At 44.6% G+C, this 21428-nt stretch overlaps 1 protein-coding gene across 1 annotated transcript in view; it reads left to right on the forward strand.

The window, feature by feature from the left end:
- Positions 1 to 14410, forward strand: part of MRPS28 (mitochondrial ribosomal protein S28) — a 434209-nt gene extending 419799 nt beyond the window's left edge. Inside the window, exon 3 of the mRNA XM_078687114.1 lies at positions 13877 to 14410. Coding sequence (XP_078543240.1) covers positions 13877 to 14030 — 154 coding nt within the window. The 3' untranslated portion in view covers positions 14031 to 14410. The remainder of the gene's footprint in view (positions 1 to 13876) is intronic.
- The last annotated feature ends 7018 nt before the right edge of the window (positions 14411 to 21428 follow it).

Raw genomic sequence — 21428 nt, forward strand, 5'->3', positions numbered from 1 at the left:
AAACACATCAACATCAGTGTAACTCAGTTCTTCGAGCATAACCATCTGCTCGACATCTCCCAGACTGGCTTCCGCCCAAAACACGGCACGGAGACAGCCCTACTGGCAGTGACAGAAGTAACTAGGCGGATACTCGATCGGGGAGGGTCAGTGGCAGTGATCCTCCTTGATCTGAGCGACACCTTCGATACTGTCAACCACAAAATACTTCTGGACCGCCTCCTCGATATGGGAATCTCGGGAGAAGCCCTGGAGTGGTTCAGGTCTTTTCTATCAGACCGAACCTTCCAGGTCTTTGAAGGCACATCGGTCTCCTCGAAGAAGCCGTTGGGATGTGGGGTTCCGCAGGGATCCTCATTGAGCCCTACGCTCTTTAATGCTTACATGAGACCGCTGGCTGGAATAGTACGTCCGCATGGTATTGACATCATCACCTATGCGGATGATACCCAGCTAGTGGTCTTTCTTGCACAAAAGAGTTCCCCTCTACCACAGTCCAATCTAACGGTCTGTCTCGAGCATGTCAAGAGTTGGATGACTAAATCATGTCTGAAGCTCAACGATGATAAAACTGAGCTGATGCTCCTAGGCCCTCCAACTCTCTCCACTCTGGAGGTGTCATGGCCTCTGAGCATGGGCACAGCTCCCACCCCCAGAGATCACATCAAAAGCCTGGGGGTGTGGTTAGATAAATCGTTGACCTTCGACATGCAAGCAACAAAAGTCTCTGCGACCTGTTTTGGCCTCCTAAGGATGGCAAAAAAAATCTTGCCACTCCTTCCCTTCGAGGCAAAGCAGATAGTTATTCAGGGCTTAATTCAATCTCGCCTAGATTTTAGCAATGCTCTGTACCTTGGGGCGCCGGAATACACCCTAAAAAAATTACAACGTACCCAGAACTGTGCGGCTCGCACCCTACCTGGCATCCCTAGGAGAATTTCAATAAAATCTGGCTTAAGAACACTACATTGGCTCCCCATCAGGGAGACAGTCAAGTTTAAATCCTTGTGCATTGCACATCAGGCGTACTGGAAATTAGGCCCAGAGATCAATCACTCGCTGGTATTGCCATATGAACCTTCCAAAGCTCTTCGATCCTCACACGCCTTTTTAGCCCAAATTCCAAGAATCTATAGAGCGAGGGCCAGAGGTCGTTCCTTCGCATATAATGCCCCGAAAATTTGGAATACTCTGCCACTTCATCTCAGATCAGAATCTAACCTCCTGAGTTTCCGTAAGAAACTTAAAACTTTTCTTTTTAATTAAGTAACTAACTTACTTCCTTCTCTGTTGAGTACTGATGGTAATTATTAGCGCCTGAACGCCTCAGGGCAACTGCTAGCGCTTTATAAATATGTTTTTCATTTCATTTCTCTCTCTGTCTACCTCCCTCCCTCCCTCTCCCTCCCTCTCCTTCTCTCTCTCCCTCCCTCTCTGTCTCTGTCTCCCTCTCTCACTGTCTCCCTCTCTCTCTTTATCTCTCCCTTCCTCTCTATGTCTCCCTCCCCCTCTCCCTCCTTCCCTCCCTCTCTCTCTCTCCCTCCCTCCCCCTCCCTCCATCTCCCTCCCCTTCTCTCTCATTCCCCTTCTCTCTCCCTCTCCCTCTCTCTCCCTCCCACTCTCTCTCTATCTCCCTCTCTCTCTCTCTCTCTCTCCCTCCCTCTCTCCCTCCCTCCCTCTCTCCCTCCCTCTCCCCCTCCCTCTCCCTATCTCTCTCCCTCCCCCTCCCTATCTCTCTCCCTCCCTCCCTCCCCCTCCCTATCTCTCTCTCTCTCTCCCTCCCTCTCTATCTCTGTCTCCCTCTCTCTGTCTCCCTCTCTCTCTGTATCTCTCCCTTCCTCTCTGTCTCCCTCCCTCTCTTTACCTCTCCCTTCCTCTCTTTGTCTCCCTCTCTCTCTCTCTCCCTCTCTCTCTGCTTGCATCCCTCGCTTTCTCTCCCGTCCTCTCTCTGTCTACCTCCCTCTCCCTCCCTCCCCCCTCCCTCTCTCTCTCTCTCCCTCCCTCTCTATCTCTGTCTCCTTCTCTCTGTTTCCCTCTCTCTCTTTATCTCTCCCTTCCTCTCTGTCTCCCTCTCTCTCTTTCTCTCCCTTCCTCTCTCTGTCTCCTTCCCTCTCTCTCTCTCTCTCTCTCTCTCTCTCTCTTCTCTCTCTCTCTCGCTCCCTCCCTCCCTCCCTCCCTCCCTCTCTCTCTCTCTCTCGCTCCCTCCCTCTCTCCCTCCCTCTCTCCCTCTCTCTCTCTCTCCCTCTCCCTCTCTCTCTGCTTGCATCCCTCGCTTTCTCTCCCGTCCTCTCTCTGTCTACCTCCCTCCCTCTCTCTCCCTCCCTCCCTCTCTGTCTTCTTCTCTCTGTCTCCATCTCTCTCTTTATCTCTCCCTTCCTCTCTGTCTCCCTCTCTCTCTTTATCTCTCCCTTCTTCTCTCTGTCTCCCTCTCTCTCTCTCTCGCTCCCTCCCTCCCTCTCTCCCTCTCTCCCGCTCTCTCCCTCCCTCCCTCTCTCCCTCCCTCACCCTCTCCCTCCCTCCCTCCCCCTCTCCCTCCCTCCCCCTCTCTCTCCCTCTTCCTCTCTCTCCCTCCCTCTCTCTCTCTCTCCCTCCCACCCTCTCTCTCTCCCTCTCCCTATCTCTCTCCCTCCCCCTCCCTATGTCTCTCCCACCCTCCCTCCCTCCCTATCTATCTCTCTCCCTCCCTCTGTCCGCTCATCAATGCAGTGAAAAGTGAAAGTCAACTGCAACCGAGCTGAGTGAAAAGAATTTAAAAACACAGTTAAAAAACAGAGTGATAACCTGGAGACTGTGACGTAATTGGTGATAGAGTACAGAAAATACAGTGCCTATGTGCCGTGTCTTTCTTAAATTCAAAGCCGACAGTGAGGCAGGTACTATGGTTAAAGATGTCTGGGCTCACGGTGCTCTAAAGCGTCAGTCAGCCTCAAACAGCATGTGGTACCATTTCAATAAGAAACCAGTAAAGTAAAAAGTTAAACAAATGTCGGAAGGCATTCATTAGCCTGCAGCAGCATGTGTGATTGTAAGGTGGCGAGGCCCTATTATCTCGGTGCAGGGGGCATAGGTTGTGTTGTTCTAGCAAATAAAAAGTGTATAACGTAGCTGTATAAACGCGTTCTTAGAACTGCCACAGAAAAGAAACAGAAGGCTGCATAGGGGCCATGGATGCAACTAGCGCCAATTATATGAGCTCAGAAATTAAAAGAAGCTCACATTGCTATGTAAAACCGTTGTAAAACCTGCCACAATAAAGAAACATAAATCTCCGTTTGGGCCATGGCTCCAGCTAGTGCAACTAATTATTTAAAGCTGACTCAAGTTGCTCTATACTCGTGTTGGTAAAACTGCCACAACAGAGAAGAACCATAAAGCTGCCAGCCAGCGCACCTGATTAATCTTACAATTTCAAAGTGGCTTAAGTTGCTCTTAATTAGCAGCAGTTATGTGCTAAGAGCGCTCATCCCGCGACCCACCCACCACTTGCTGGCGACACAGTACTGTGTCGGGACACACAGTTTGGAAAGCTCTGCCCTAGACCCAAGAGCTATCTTGGAATATATGACTTGAAAATGTTAACGATATATACGTTCTAAATTTCGTCCCTTTACTAAACAAGATAAAATGGAATAATCTACCTTTGTCAATAATGGTACGGTTTGTGCTGATCCACATGTCCATTCTACCCTTGTACAATTTTCTATTTTCTGCCATCCCTAATGCAATACAGATTACATTTTTTAAAGTAGTGCAAGGTAAGTTTTCGGCTTTTTTATGGGCAAATAAAACATCTAGATTGGCTCTAGATACACTTTACAGACCAGCAAATGAAGCCGGCCTGGCCCTTCCTGATTTGAAAGAATATTATTTTGCGAACTTTGCACATACTACATATAGATTACCTAAATCCTTAAACATTAATAGGTATGATAGTTTTTTATAGATTTAATTTTTCAAGAATATGATAATACTGATTTTATGCGTCTAACGAAAACCTCCCAAAAAGTTAGCTAGAAGACTTTACAGTGGAATATTAAACGCAGGCAGCAATTGTTTCGTCATTACGATATTCCCTTAATTAACGGAGGGACCTCCCTATCAGATGTATATATTGGGAAGGATCTTCTGGTAGATAAGATTGTTGCTTCCCGGTGTCTGAGCAATGGTTATGAAAAGATCTGGGATTTTCTGGATGGAAATTTGAAAAACTTGAGTGAAAAAGAGCCTAGCATTAAGTATTGTAAAGAAATGATGCAATGGTCCTTTATTAGAATCAGGCATTTTTTACGGGACTTAAATCCCACTCATATAGCTGCAACTATATAACTGTTGAAGATCTGATAAAATCTAACCCCCATAAGACAATCAGTAGCTGGGCTTCTTCCTTGCACAATCATAGGACAGTTAAACTCCATGCAAAATGGCAGTTCAAAGAAAATCTCCAGATATCCCCTTGAGCTTGGGGTAAGAGGTGCGCCGGGCACAAACAATGACAATCCGTCCCATTATGGCGAATGCGCTGCCATCAGGGCAGCCTCGATCTCGCACTGCCATGGGGGCAGTACATGCATGTGAAAACACGGAGCAGCTGATTGCAGCCGCTTTGTGTTTTTAGAGTGCAGGCGGCAATCGAGGATTAGAGATGCCCTTGCAGGCGGGTGCAGTCAGTGACTGCACCCACCTGCAAAGGGATGTATGGACCCCCTTTCTCCCCTCCAGAGGGCTGCTCTCAGGGGGCGCTCTCACATTGTGCCACCTTTTAGGTGGCGCAATGCGAGTGCGCCCACTAAGAGCTTCTTTGCTTCTGCGCCCGTGTCTGTAATATGGCGCGGGCACAGTGGCAAAGGGATTCCCTCATTGCATAGGGCACACCCCTATACAAAGGAGAGAACGCCCCCTGATAGTAGCGTTGCCGCTTTAAGTGCGACACACCAGAGTCTGCACCCCCTTCTGTAATACCAAAGTGCCCCGGGGGCGTGCAAACGCCTGTTGTGCCCCCGGGGCACTTATTGTAATACGGCCCCATGTTGTGGTGGTAGAGGGTAGAGGACAGGGAAATTCTGTTGGCGCCTAGTGTGACAATTTGTTTCTGGGAACCCCCCCCCCCCATCGACCTCCAACTGCACGGATTCCCTCTCTACTACCCTCCACCAGTGCTCCTAATCTCTTCATAGCACCTTTCTCACATGCCTTTCATTTGTTTTAACACACTGGTTGGGGTTGACTTTACTAATCAGAATGTATTTTTACCCAAACAAAACCTTTCCAGCAAAGTTATAAATGGATAATGTAAGACTGGGGACAAAAAACATACAGTTTTAAGCTTTATCATATAATGTGCATGCAGCTCTTAAGTGACAGTTCATAAGTAACTGTGCTATATTAGGATTGTAACTAATGAACTGCAGGTAGCAAAATGATCTTTGGGAAAAAGGCAGTAACCCACTGAGTTACCCAGATAAAATACAGTTCATTGATCTTTATAGTACATGTTCTTTCCCATCTAATTTATGAGTCAAACTGCCAATTGATAAAACTTTGATCTCTCTCCAGCAGGAATGTTAATCACCAAACTTTATAAATAAGTGTGATCTTGACATTTTTATTATTGACTGAAATCTGCTAGACACGCATAGGGTTGAACTGGGAAACCAATGCAGCCCTGGCAAATTTTGTCAGACCAGCCCCTGTACAGTGTGTAGCGAGGGCAGCGAGTGAGAGTGACTACCACAAGGGAAATGTGGGCCCCTCCTTAAGAAAATGTGGGGAAAAATGGTGCATTCTACAACAGATTTGTTTCCAACTATATTCATTTGTGTTAGCTTTTAAAGCATAGTAAATGATGACCTTATAGTGCACCAGGATACTCAGTCATACCCATAGATGTTCTTACTGAGAACACAAAAAGTAAGATTTCATGCAGGAAACATGAATTTAAATATAACATAAGTGCACACATTCACTGGTAAGCACAGCCAAGAAGCTGAGCACACAATGAAAGACCATTTAGAGCAGTGGTCTTCAAACTGTGGGGCGCGCCCCCCTGGGGGGCATGGAGTCATCTCAAGGGGGAGCCCCAGTCCACCTTCCCCAGTGGCAAGCAGAAGCCCCAGAACGCATTCACGAGTGGTTTTTATGAGAACATTTTGTAGCCGGTTTACGTCGTTGTGCATTTTTGGCCTTATTTTTAAAAGCAGATGGGCTTGTACTGAGAGTGGCTTGGATTCGTGTAAGGAAGGGCAGGAGCAGCCTTGGAAACTCGTAAGTGGCGAAGGGTGGACAGGGATACTGAGCATTGCACACTTTAAACTTTCTACTGTCTGGATGGGAGTCAGAAGATGGTGGCTGGATGTGGTTTTAAAAACATACACCCCAGTGGGAGTTTGCAGAAGTGTTTTGGATGGGTCTTTGGAGAGGAGTTTTAGATTGGGATTTTTAGCATGTCTGATGGTGCTATGAAAAGGGGTACTGAATGGTGTCTTACAAAGTGGGTTCTGTGTGGGGCTTGGTAAAGGATGTCTGAATGTGCTTCCTAGAGAGGGGTCCGAGTACTGCTTTTACAGGTGGGATCTGTGTGGTGCTTTTCATGGAAAGTCGAGGTATGGCTTTGCAGAGGGGGTCCATAGTTAGCTTTCTAGAGGACTTCCAGTGCTTTAAATGGGCTTGTACTGTCCGGTACTGAGTACTGGCAATTTTTTATTTTGAGAGGGAGAGTACGTGCACTTCTCAAGAAAACCGTAATACTTTTAATTGGAGAGTACCAGCACTTCTCAGAAACAAGCAGCTACTCTGGTACAGAGTACCTGCACTTTCATTTCTCAATTTCAAGCACTGAGGACATCTTGTTGAGAACTCTGGAGAATGAGTCTGGTTCCCTTGTCAAGTACCATGCATGGGTGGTTAGACTAAAGCATTTTTAGTGCTAGTGTCCGCATCAAAGTGCTAAAATACATCAGTCACTCAATTTTTGTAATGGTTGGTTCATTAAGGGGTAGTAGGTGAGTGACCTTCTATTGCAGATGTTTTTCAACAGTTTCTAGAACTTCTTAATGCTTCTCATTGCTTAAAAGGGTGCAATTTCCCAGTTCTAGCTCTTTCCATGCACTTCTTTGCTTGTTTTTGTTCATGGGAAAGTCTCACTTTGTGTCGCACATTTGGTCGTTGAATGTCACTCCTCCTAATCACACTGAAACCATAGAAATGTGACACAAGCATTCAGAAAACTTACCAGCTATGATCTGGATGGGAAATTTCCAGGGCTGTCAGGATAGGGCATTGTAAGTACAGATCAGGATGGTGCTTTGCAGAGAAGATCTGAATGGAGCTTTGGTAAGAGGACCTGGATGTGGCTTTTGCCCAGAGGAAATCCCTATGTACTGGCGATTTATTTAGCCATCTTACCCTTGTCTCGATCTGCTCTTTCATATGTTTGAGGGGGGGCCTGACCCCCAAACTTATTGTTCAGGGGAGGCTTGGCATAACACAGTTTGAAGACCACTGATTTTAGAGGTATGTTTGTGTCCTCCAACCCAATAAGTGACATGGCAGGTCCTTCTTTAGCGCTGGTGGGACCAGGTGCGACAATAATTTGGGCCCCTCCCGCCCCATGACCTCCTCCTCAGCAGATTCTCTCACTATCACTCTCCAACAGTACCATGCTTCTGACCATAGCCCCTCTCTTGTATATTCAGTTTCCTTTATAGACTTTCTCATACCAGCGTAAGGTGCTGGAGCACTTTACGTCACATACAATACAGAGACAATTAATCAAATGTGTAAATCAGTGTATAGAAAATGTTACAAAAGACAAAGGTGACTACAAGGTATGGGATTCAAATTTCATCCATACTGGTAGGTCTGTTTTTTTAAGAGTGCTCGGTCAAGAGAACAAGGTTGAACTGGGACGTAAAATAGGCCAGGACACCAAAATAAAAGTGGCCCTTGTTAGCAAACAAGATAGCAGAAAAGAGGCCCTCATTTAGTCTTGAACTTCTAAAGACATGCCATATTGGTCATTTGCAAGGTATGGGAGACTACTTGCTTTTGTATTTACTCCAGACATTGCTTGTGGCAAAATATCAGTGAAATTGACAGGAAAAATAAAGACCCACCTGACCATTAAACAGGCCCACAAACTGCTAATGAAAAGGTCCACACACTGATGTGTGAGACCTGCCCAACCAGCACTGTCTGATTGTCGGATAGGGGAGTCTGACCCTGCTGGAGAAGCACAAACTCTGGATTCAAAACGTAACACAGTAGTTATGGTTGTCTTTACCAATAATAATGCATGTCTACCCAAACAGACTCTTTTAGCAACATTAGGATAATGAAATATTGGGGAAAAACATAACTTTCTAACCCGTATCATGCAGCTCTTTGATGGCAGTTCATAGCTCACTGTGCTGTATTATGACTGTAACTTATGAACTGCAAGTAGCTATAGGATCTCTGTGACAAAAGCTGTAACGCACTGAGCTGTCCACATAAAATTCAGTTTTGTGATCTGCATGGTACACGTTCTCTGCAGCAGGTATGTTAACCATCTGCCGATTTAGGTAAGTCTAAACTGCCAGTAAGCAAAACTCCAAACCCGCTCCATGAGGAAAATTAGTCACCAGTGTTATCTTGACATTTTTATTGTTGTCTGAAAACTGCTGGGCATAAAAAAGCTCGGCAGTGGGTGCTTTTAAACCCACAACAATTTGCAAAACACAGTGCTCCCTACCCAGCTCAGCAGTAAACTGGCCCCCTTTAGTAAAACCGAGCAAAACCAGCCCACAGGAACAAACTCGGCTTCCCAGGCAAACGCCTGATGCCCAGGACGGCCAGCCTGGCCTTGGATACACTGGAAACTCTGCAGCAAGTGCTTGTAAGCCCATAAGTTATTTCTAAACAAAGAGCCTCCCCAAAGTCAGCACCAGGTGCTGTTGCACTGGTCACACGGCCCTAAAGCTGTCCCTGTCTCATATCCGCAGGTACTTTTTCATCCCTTCTTTCCCCTGTTGTCGCTGTTTTTCTCTATTTCTCTTCTTCCGTTCCACTTTTTGTGTTTTTCTTTCTCTTGCTCTAGAAGATCAAAGTCATTTGGGGGAAAGCAAGTGTCAGCTGCCAAAAATAAGTGCTGGTGGGCCCCACCTGCAACCACTGACTCAAATTAAGCGATGTGAAAAGCACCTACTAGGGACCCTCCTGATCCCAACCCCTGAATTGTCCTGCTGACCATCCGTATTCCTCCTTGAGCCTCCCCCAATTGTGTTTATGCAATCATGTTTCATGAATTCATGATTTTATTTTTGCATTTGACATTGTCCTTGAATGCACTGACTGCTTCCCAAAATTCATAGCAGGGATGTATTCTTGAAACCATGACCCCGAGTAACATCCCCGTCTGTTTTTTCAGAGCCAGCTTTGCGCTTATGAGACGCTTAAATATAGAAAACAGGCTTCAAGGTTGGGCTTCCATGAGCGTCTACTTGTACTCGGGATTAAAAGCAACACATATTAACTGTTGGAAGAACAGGAACGCAAGTGTTGAAGTAGTGATGTTTTTATAAGACGAACAAGTTAAAACTTTTGCCTGTCTACAATAAAACCACCATCTCCTTAAAATCGTAAAACATTGAAGAGGATTTTTGCTTCAAGAGCTCTTATATTGTGGATGCGAGGATCATGCTTCGGCAACGCAGAAGCATTGCTCACTTCCTGCATCTAAGAACATCAACGGGTGGAGTATATATTCCATAGGGTGTCTTCAAAAGTCACGGAGGCAAGTGGTGTTTCTTCAAATGTATAAAATGCCTCTTCTCGCTATCCAAGCCCCCCTTTTTTGGACAGTATGTTTTACTTCCAAGATTTTTAGTTGTTTCTGCAGATTTCACCTTCGACCCCACTTGAGTTTTAAAAGAGCAGAAAGACTTTAAAGCATTTGCATTATACCCACATATTTTGGGAACTTTCATCTTCTTTAGCAGATTCCTTGTTTTTGAAAATGTCTAAATACCTACTTTGTCTGGGGATCCTACCTGAAGCCCATGCCTTGAAGACAGGATAGCCCGGGCTGTTGTGCGGATTAATGCTCGGTGCCATTTTATAATGAGGGGTATTATGTGAGATTACCAGGCCTGCAGCAGCCTTTCATTTGGCCTTCCTTCGAAACTTGGCTAATGGGGGCTTCTGGGCGCAGTGTTCATGTTTCCGCTTTCCCTACCCCGTCCATTGATCTTCGCGCCTGACGTCCTCTGGCTTTAGGGAACATCTGTCAGGGAGGACAATGCACGAGGGACCTCACCTGACAGTCGTGTCAAGCACTGGCGGATCATAGTTTTCAGGATTGCTCCAGGAGCAGGTGTGGGGTGACTGCGGCAAACTTTCTTTAATGATTGGATTAAGGGCGATTAAAGTATCTTTGACTTGTGTTCACATTACCAAAGCAGTAGTTTGGGTTTGTAATTGCCTGGCCCTTTACAAATGCGCTTCCCTGAAGCTGGTTAGAAAAGTACATGATCCTACACCGACATCCTAACGCTCTCTTCCGCCAAGGAAGAGGCGTGTCGATAAAAATAAGGCGCTCAGCGACAGATGAGCACAAGCCACAATTTAAGATGTTCAGAAACATAACAGCACCGAATGAAGGCTGATTAGCTGTAGATGAATTGCTTTCATTTGCATTTGTACATCCATGATGCTTGGAGCGCCATCAAACGACACCCATGCTATAAGTGTGTTGTTAACAATTTCATAACATCTTTTGTGAAGACAGACATCAAAGTTTATTGACTAAAAACAAAAAAGGTTTCTTGCAGGAAGGTTACCTACCAGCATGTGTTTGCAGCTAAATGTTAAGCCGGTAATCCTACAATAAGGGCACTCCAATCCAGACTGGGCCTCTGAAATGAATCTAATCATGCAACATCACTATGCTATATGATACACATATCATATCTCCTGCAAGAGCCTCCCCTCCAGGCTCCCTTGTAGCAATTGTGACCTGGGTTCGGGCAAAAAATGAGACCGTATCTCCCTCAAGCCAACTTCAAAACCGCTAGGAAAGTCCAGGTCCACTCAGGTCTGATTTGCTGGTGTCGTCAATACTCTTCTAGTTCTATAGGGAATAGCCTGCAAGCCTCTGCCAAATCTCTCAAACCCCTACAGAAGTATGACCACTTAATCGTAACCTCAAAGGAACATCACTGTTTACACTACAAGTCTTCTTCATCCTCACAACCTGCAACATCACCTGCAAGGCAAAAACAACCAACACTTGACCCGAGTGTGCCAAAGCGACACACAAAGCCACAACAAGCCAGACTAAGTCAAGCAGTGGAAAAAAGAACAAGCCCTGAAAGCAAATCTTTACAGGTAGAATGGCAATGCACCAATATTCCAACAAATACTGGTCTTGGCTTCTCCAGTTTAAAAAGGTGCTTAAAATAAGGAACATCCATCCAACTTTGATAAAGAACCTCAGGATCTTGGCGGATCCTCATTCTCGGAAATGCACTGTCCTAAATCATTTTTTTCTTACTTTCATGCTAGCGCAGCACTTGCAGTTTAAGGCCATCCACAGAGGAAATGTACCCTCTCCTCCCAAGCTGTGGCTGTGAATTTCACACAAATGTTTCTCAGGGTAATAGCTCATAATTCGAACTTGACTCTACAAAGGTATTTATTATCTTGTTCAATCACCAGTAGAGGATTAAATAGGAATTTCCCCTGTACCTACAAAAAGTGTTCATGAAGCTAGAATGTGTTTTCAATTTAAAACCTGAGCTACTAATAAGCACAAACATCTGATAGAAGGTGTAAAATGAATTAGATGTTGCCAATGAATTCGAAAGCAGCTTCCCCAGTTTAGATTGTAAAATCAGGTCCAAATTCCTAAAGGACAATCTTCATCTTCGTTTAAGCACAGCCAGGTATTATCCGTCCAGTCCTTCATTTGGAGAAGCTTGATGAGAGATCTTTGGGTTGGCACACATGACTCAGAGATCTTTGTGATCACCTGAAATTCACCTGTGCCAACGTTGGCAACTCAACGATTTTCATACTTTGAAGGAACACAGGACAACCTTAACATCGAAAAACATTTGCTACTTGTCTTGTGTTCAAAATAAAGCCATACAGAACCATATGGGTATCTGACGATTGGTATTTTATTTTTCATTTGTGTCACTGGTGGTGTCATGAAAGTTAGAAGCCACCGAGCAAAACTTGAGCTGGCAGATCAAACTAAAGATTTTCCAGGTAGTTTGGGATTGGAACTATGTCAAGATAGTCTTTGTTAAGTTAAGATGTGTAGAGAAATGTGAAAACCAGCAAGTGTGCATTCTGTTGATTTTGAAGTAGCAGTAGGGCGCACTGAGCCCAGGTTAAGTGGTTACATTAATTTATTTGCTAAGGCATGGATGCCGTGGCCATTGCAAAACTGAAGTGTGTGTGATCTTGTTTGTGCCGGTTTTCAATGCACCAGTTGAGGGCCAGACATCTACTCAAGTAGGCATCAGCCTACATTTTGGGTGCATTTTCCACTTCATTGGAATTGTAGGAGAATTCCCGAAGTACTGCGGGTAAGGCGATATGGCTGCAGATATCCAGGAGTACTCACGTAGGGTAGCCATTTGGAGCTTAGATGTTTGCATTTCTTCATGTGAAATACTTACACCAAAGCACATTTGCTATCTTTTCCTTACTTTTAAATCCTGTTTTTCTTCTTCCCTGAATGGGTATAAATCACCCGTCTAATTCAGGTTGGAACACTCTTGCAGGAGTTTGGTGTAAACCCACAAACATGAGTTTGTGCGTGTTCGGCGATTTTTTCAGGTGGGCTCACCATGTAATGGCAACATAGCTGACCTTGAGAGGAGATGTACTCACAAAGAAATTCTGCCACATTTGCAGAATTTGAGTGCTATAAACTGCATTTACTAGTGCAAGTTAACCTGTGGATTAGGAATTCAAAATTGCTCTTGCAAATGAAGGTGTTTACACCTGTATTGCCTGAGTGAAATGTAGTTGTGCAAATGCCCTGGTGAATCTGGACATTGTGTTTTATTCAAAAAGTGCAATCCACATGTACGCCTGAAAGCCCTTTGTTTTGCCCTCGCTATCGTTTCAAGTGCTACTGGGACATTTTATGTACATAAGCAGGGTTATTTAATACTTTTCAGTCATTTGAAACAGGCACTGAAAAATCTTTTTGAATTCATTCATTTTTTAGTTTTGTCAGCCGAAGTTACAATTGGGCTTGGGAGCTCTCGAGATGAGCACTTTCTGCTGACATCATTGTGCGGTCTGAAGGTTGTACATTCGAATCACAGCAAGGCCGACTCCTCTGTTCATCCTTCTGAAATTGATAAAAGGAGTACCAATTTCGATCGAGCAGTTTTTTTTTTGCTTTATAAAAATGTTTTAAGTGAAGCTGTGTTGGTGAGAGCATTATTTTAGTAACAGCAATAACTGCGAAAGAGGCGCCTCTTTTCCACTAATTACTATCACACTTAAGATGGTGTTGGTGTCACTAAGGCTACGTGTACCTGTTGCAAAAACACATTGCCTGCTGCTTTTTTCAACAAAGAAAGGGGTGGCACAATTTGCATAAAGCCAAATAACCCATTCCAGTTTGACCACTTTTGAGTTTCATAGTTCATTTCCTGCAGTATACATTGACGTTTTTCAACTTGGAAAAATGTTGTACCCTAGTAAAATTGAGTAATAAGCAGCACCTGGCCTTTCACAGCGGCATTGCTGTGTACATCTAGCCTTACATCAGTGCAGGATTCTGTTGAGACCAGAACTTCGTTCATTTTGCACCTTGTTTTGTGTTCTCTTGTTCATCCGTCCATTAAACCACATGTTTTCTCCTCTTTTTTCTCAGGAAGTACCAGAAAGGGGCAAGAGTTCGGCTGAGACTGGTGGATCTGGAGCTGGCCTCCAGATTCTTGGGGGCAAGCACGGATACCACCCTGCTGGAGGCCAGCGCCACGCTGCTGGGACTGATGGAAGCCAGGGAAGGGAGGCTGAGGGAGTGACATGGGGAAGACGACCGTCTACATTGGCTTTTGTGTGTACTCATGTTTTTGGAGATAGTTGAAGATATACTGATTGTGTATACGAAACAAAATCGAATAAAGATTGGCACCTCTGACTATTGCTTAGATGTAAAATGAAAGAAATATGCATGCATACCTTTTCAAAAACACATACGTGTCAACATCACTGTCCTTTCAAACCTTGCCCATCAAATTGTTTCCATGTTATGACAAGGCAACAGATTAGGAAGAAAAGGTCACATTAAAGAGCAGCGAATTATGTGGCCACCACAGAAACTCTTGCAGCCCAGAATCAAGGGACAAGCAAAGGTGTGGGTATTCAGATACCCACTTATCTTAAATAAATGACATTTATTTTGTGTACATTCCATTGGCACTCATTACTTAAACCACATTTCCACTTTTGCCCTCAGTGAAAAATGTTGATCACTTATTGTAAGTAAGGTCAAGACATATCTGTGTTTGGGTATGCATTGTATTGCTGTCCTGATTCTTGCATGTGAACTCCGTGGCAAAGAGTAAGGGGGGAGGGAGCACACTGCCTTACATTCGAGCACAGTTGACTCCATTGCATTCTGGTAAATGTAATCCACTTATTTCAAAGTTGCTGTAGTTTTTAACCAAAGTTGGTGCAGGTAGTGCTGTAAATTCTAGACACGTGTTTCTGGGTTTAGTCCTTTATCAGTAGAGAGTGGAAGTAATAGAGAGCAGAGAAAAGTCATCTGGGGTTGCTGAAATGCTGCCCAAGTCTGCACAGGTCCCAGTACCACGCCACGGGCACACAGGTGCATCTCGGGTGAGCTCGTTGGCTCAAGGGAGCCTTTTAAACACAAGGGGGAGGTAATACACTGCCACTCATCCCAGCAAAGTTCACTCCATTGCATTCTGGTATATGCAGTATGCTTACTTCAAAGTTGCTATAGTTTTTCACCAAAGTTGGTTCAGGTAGTTCTGTGATCTCTAGACAAAAGCTGAAATGCATTTTCTTGCCATTGAATAAAGTACATTAGAACCCGTGAGTGCTCCATGCCATCCATTTGGACTTGTAGTGCATATAGAGTGGGTCCACCCCCACGAAATGGATGCACCCGTCCTGAGTGCAGCAAACTGGTTATAATCGTGCCTGGATTTCACAGCCAAGGGAAACAAGCATTGGTAAAGCCAATAGGTCTCACGTATGTGAGATCTGTTGGCTTTGTCAATGTTTTTATAGCCATGTTGCACAGCAGCACAGCCACTGTGCAACATGTCTGACAGTAAAAAAAAATAAGAGCTAGGATGTTGACAGCACTGTCCGAGTCATCGCACTTTTTTTTTTAACTTTCATTCGGGTTGTGCAGCATCTGCTGTGGATCATTGCTGAAAGTTTAAAAAGAATACGCAGTGACGCAGAGCGTTGCTGACTCATATTGCTTTCTTAAAATAACTGAAGAGAATATGCCTGTCTACTGTAATTCTCTGATACCACCTAGAATGTGAGGCTTTGACAAAGAGTATAGATGCCGAAATAAGTGAAAGAAGAGGAAAGTCGGTAAAAAGTGAACTTTCTCCCCTGAATATTGTAAAATTGTGCAACTCCTTTATTTGCACATGGACAACAAAAAATGTTTCCGAATCAAGTTCTGACAGGGGGAGGAAACTCCCTCCCCCATGGAACAACACCCCCCTCCAAAATGTAAAGATGCGCTGTACTCTCAATGCCCTTGTCGTAAAGATGAAATAAATAGCACCCGGAGCTCTGTCCAATGCTCGAGTGTAATGGAACAGTGGACCATCATATACAGATCCCTTTCTTCAACATGGCTGAAGAGAAAATGCCATAGGAAGAACTATCAATGCCTTCAGACCATTTAATGATGCTCTTTTTAACTCATTGCTTAAAGTTATCTTTGGGCATTGAGGCATGTGTTTAAATCTATTTCCATATGCACGTATAGAAAACTACACATGTCCCCAAGAGCAATAATTCAAGTACTACGTGGAGCCTCCACTCTTAATCAATATTAGTCAAAATTATAGCAGTATTATTCCATCGTCTTAATAACCAAAATGTTCCAGATTTCATGAACCATTTATTTTATTAGTGTTTCGTTTCCACAGTGTGGCCAGCTTCCAGGTGTGTAATCACTTCATTCCTTAATTTCCATCATTAATAGATGGCGCTCCCCCGGTCACCAATGCATCTCAGGCCTGGGAGGCCTTTTGTCGGGGACATCGAGGACAACTACCAGATACTAAACCGGCAATACCATTACAATATAGTGGCAATGAAGTATGGACAAGTCCACTTTTGCTTCTAAAATTGCTTTGTTAAAGTTATTTGTTTAAAAAATGAAGTGTCTAGTTGTGTTTCCCGGAATGACATTTTGACCCAGTGATGGTTTGCATCTCAAAATGAAATTATTATTTAGAACCCAAAGTCTTAAAAAGGATGGATTTTCTTTGATTCATGTTTTCATAAGACCTTTCTCTCTACACAGCATTGTGTACTGTCGATTACAAAGTAACCTTCAGTGAACGCTCCATAATTCACAATAGTTGAAAGAGTGAAATTCATATAGGCATATGAGGATGAGTGTCCTTTCTATGAAATATTTTGACACAAAAAGTTTAAGCGATGATTTCTAGTTGGCGATGATCGTTGCAGTGGGCATGTAATTGAAAACAAGATGATAACAAGCATTGACATAGCCAATAGGTCTCGCCTTTGGGACCTTATAAGTGTTTAGTTATCCAGCGCAATATCCTCGGTGCAACAACATCAAGTGTTGCATGGCTAAACACTTATAAGGTCGCAAAGGCGAGACCTATTGGCTATGCCAATGCTTGTTTCCATAGAGATGGGTAAGCGATGCGGGGCGTTGGAATGTTCATACAGCAGGGTAACTAGACCTGAGAAGCCCCATGAAGAATGCACCAGTTGCAAAAGGCCTAATTTCCCAGCTGATGTGTTAACATGTTTTGTATCAGGGGCACCCAAAAAAGCTACTCTCTTTTTCACATTTTAGGGAAACAAAATGTGTCAAGCACATAACGGGTTAATATTCCCCTCTTATAATACAATCTGGCATAGTTTATCTTGTTGAAAGGAATGAAAGGCTGATGCTGTATAATAATATAGTTTATTTTGCTCCGATCCAAAATCTGTCAGGACTTAAGGCTTTGAGCTATTTTTGGCAATTATAGGACAGAATGAACTAAAGTGTGAGCAAGTAAAATATTTTTTACGTAAAAGTATGTTGAGCGCCTGCTGCGCAAGTCTTTGTGCTTTCGTTAAAGCACAGAAGGGCAGATTTACAAGCCCCTTGTGCCATTTTTGTGTCATTTTTTCCATGTTAAAAATGACGCAACAGTGGCACAAGGGGCTTGTAAATCTGCCTCAAGGAGGGACCAGCAGAACTACCTCCTTTGTTCATCGGTCCAATAAAAAATAGATAACACAGCCAATTGTTGCTTCAAAAAACTAATAAACAGAAAAGCATGCACAACTGTACGTTTAGACGAGCACACCTCAGCAGCTGGTGAACAATTAGCAAGAGTGTCTGCTGGTGCAGATTAGTTGGTTGAGTGTCTACTGCGCAGCTCTCTGTGGAACTTGATCGAAACTGGAAACAAATCCAATGTTCTTTACAAAGAGTTTGTCTGCTAAGGCAGGTTGGTGGTTTGAGTGCCTGATGCCAGCTCAGTGTGCAGTGTGAACCAATGGCCGGCGCAGTCATTCTTCTCAGCTGGCAGGGAGTGATTGTTTGCCTAAAACAGATTTCACAGATAAAAGGACCAAAAAGATGAACAGGGAAAAACATACACTGTTAATGCAAATTTAAATGTGCCAACAAGGATGGAGTAGGAAGTGTGGGCGGGAGCAAGGAACCACATGAGAAGGGGGAGGGAGAGGAGAAGCAAGCAGATGCCCTTTTATGGAGTGCTAGACCCAAATGAAGAAGAAACAAGCAACGGAGGGTGAGGTGGCGGAAGCCCAGGGCATACTGACTGCGTCCCTAGGTGCGTGCCATTTGTGTGCACACTAATGAGTGGGTAAGTGTCTGCACTGCGTCTGTGCCAAATTGCTTTGAGAATGAGGGGGAACATCAAGAAGGTTATGAGCTGTGGAGTGGATGGAGGCAAGAATAGAGGCTAGAGCAGCCAGCTCAGGAGCTGTTACAGGGAGAGCAGGAAGAACAGAAGGCAGATAGGGGAAAACGACAAGCCGAAAGGTTGTAATTGCTGACGGAAAAAGAAAGTGTAACGATGCACAATGAAATAGAACAACTGGTGTTCATGTAAAGTGCTCTGATAACTTCAGGTCGAGTTCCCGCTACATAAAACTCCCCAAAAATAAATATACATAAATAAATGGCAGAAATGTATTTGCAATACAACACAAAGCAAGGACGAGGCGACATGGTTAGTGAGTGCACGCGGGGAACTTGACATAAACATTCAAATGGGGGACGCTGCCCCAGCATCCGTCCTGCACCACTGTGGCCTGCTGATGAGAGAAGGGAAATGCTATGTTTGCTCATGCAGGGTGGGGGCAGGGCTTATAGTGCAGAACGGGAGGAGGGGATCCAAAATATACAAGCAGCGATGGGCGGATGGTGATGCGTGGGAATGGCACAGCGATAAGGCCCTCTAAAAAACAAACAGCTTGGGTGCTAGCCCGGTCAAGCAGCGATGGTGGGAGGTATAGGTGTAAGGATGACACCGGAGTGAGTAATGGAAATGATGGCGGTGCAAACCTAAAAGAGTTCGCAAATACAAAGGGAAAAAGCATTGACAGCGCCGCCGTGAAAGTGAAAGTGATCGCGGGCTGTAAGGATGGCCCGTGACGGAGGAAAGACACATGGTGGCTGTGCGCAAGCCCACACGCGTAACCGCAAGCTTGAGGCCAGCAAAAGCGTGTGGTAGCACTTTTAAAACCCATTTACTAAATGTCTCGCAGGGCAGCACATCCGCTGGCTCAGGCGAGACCTAAAAAGGGTGGGTTTGTAGATTATACGAAACCAAAAGAACTATTCCCTTTCAGCTGCCTCCCGAAAAAAAGCTTGAGATATATACATATATGCAAGCTATAATGGATGGATCATCTTGGTTTATTTATGGAAATTCTCCAGGTGGACCGATATCTGTGACAAATTAAGTACTCAAATGATTTGGAATACATTCTTGGAATTTAGAATATTTTCTGTAGATTTGTTATTTCAATAACTGCATTTCATCAATTTACTTTATCATGACAAATCACTGTAGTACTATTGATCTACTACAGATTGATTTCAAATTTATTAATCAAATTCATTATAAAAAATTCTGTATACATATTAGTTTAAAAATGTGGAAAAGTAACAGATAATTTGTCAACTTACTAGTTGTCCCTGTGCAGGGGGCCCATCTGCCCGCAAGGATACCTACCTTGGGCACCCCTACACCCATCTTCCTCACCATCTGCCACTAGGCTGTGCTAGCTTGCACTCATTTCACCTGTGCAGGTAGTTTCCAGGTAAGGACCACGTGTCAGCGACCACCCCTAACCCCCTCACACCTGCAACCTCCTTTTGACTTGCTCCTAGCACCTCTTGGAGGGTCACGTAACGCCACTGTTATTTTTGGTTAAAATAAATGCCTTACATGGACCCGAACTGTCCCACCAATCATGACCTCACCCTTACAAGCCAGCTTAGATCACCTAATATCTGGTTCCCCCCACAATAGTGCAGGCAATTAACTAACCACGCCAACAAATTCTCAGGAAACATTTTGTTACCTACCTTAGACAAGTGGACCCCATCCTGCAAGAAAATTTGCTTGCCCTTGTTGATGCACAATAATAATCCCTGGGTGCATATACCCTGGGGCAAGAGTTTTTCCAATGCCGTTCACATGCGCTGTCCTCTTTGACCACTGAAAGTCAGTCGATATCCCGCTTTCTTTGTCTCGGCCATGTCGCCACCTGCAGAATAGAAAATTTTGCACGCCTCACGTACGAGTGGCCAGCAACAAAACCTCTTTCTCTCCTGCTTTGACCGGAGGTGCCGAGGTGTCCAGTGGCTGTTTCAAATCCTCACACCGTCCACCTGTGTATAACGGAGAATACAAAAGGAGAAGAGAAATTAGAGTCAGACACTTGCAACAGGTTCAATCTCACATTACGCTTGTAGCAGTCAGGGCTTCACCTGCCAATTCTTTGTACCGCCAACCCACTAGCCCCATCCCTGCTGCAGTGGTGGCAACCCCAATTCTAATGGATTGCAAGCCATACACAGTAGTGTCCAAACCTGACACCCTCAGGGCACTGCTAAGCACTCTACAGAAATGAAACCTAGTGAGTGGTGTACCATCTTCATGCACCACCTGGGGACCAACAGACCCCCCGAGATCAGTTGGTCAAAAACACCTCCAAATTCCCCAGGTAACAGCATTCATTTCCACGAGCCCTATGCAACTGAATGTGATTGCCCTAACCCATCTGGTTGGTCTTTAAATAGGTAATAGTGATTGCCAGGGAACCATTTGACATCTGAATGTCAGCACACTGCAAACCCCCTTTCGTATCTCTCTTATTTTTGGCCACTAGCTCCCCTACCCTCCATGTCCCATAACATTCACGGGCAAAGGCCGCCCTGAAGAGACAGACCTTATCCTGTGATCTGCAAATGCTCCCCATGGTGGACATGATTGTCGCTAGCTTAACTGTGTCAATGAGGCGCCTAGAGTCCGACTTGTTCCCATCCAAATGATGCCAAACCTTCAGCGCCCTTTGGACCAGGAAAGCTTTTGTCCCATCCTTGTGCCCCAGCATCTTTGCAAAGAATGATATAGCAGCAAGGGGGTGCATGATGTATGAAACTGTTCGCCCCTTCTCTCTTAGGGACCCCAAAAAATGTATAACACTTTCGGGAACAAACCAGTCCCCGACACCAGTGTGCCACAGAAACTTGTAATGTGTGCAAAATGTCCCCTCATAGGCACGCCTTGACCTGGGCGCTAAACTTGCTGCCACACGGTCTGGTAAACTGGGGCACCAAGCAGCCACAGTTGCTCCGGGAACAGTGTAGGGAACTCCACTGCTCTTGGGTGATGTTACCTGAAGGCCTGCATCTTAAAACAAAATAAAGCATGTGCTGCACTGTTTAGTACACCAGGCACATGTTTGGATAAAAAAATGGCATTCAGCTTTAAACAGAGTAACACAATCTCCTTCAACAGTCTAAAGATCATCTTGCTCTTGGGTGCTTGCTGATTAATGCATTCTACAACAGTCATATTGCCCCACCAGAATATTACTGACTGGTTGCAAAACTGTTTTGGCCAAACCATGAGGGCCACTAGAATGGGAAAAAATTTGAGAAATCCAACATTTTTCACCGACCCAGATAC

The sequence above is a fragment of the Lissotriton helveticus genome, chromosome 4_1 (genome assembly GCF_964261635.1).
Source record: "Lissotriton helveticus chromosome 4_1, aLisHel1.1, whole genome shotgun sequence".
Classification (NCBI taxonomy): Eukaryota; Metazoa; Chordata; class Amphibia; order Caudata; family Salamandridae; genus Lissotriton; species Lissotriton helveticus.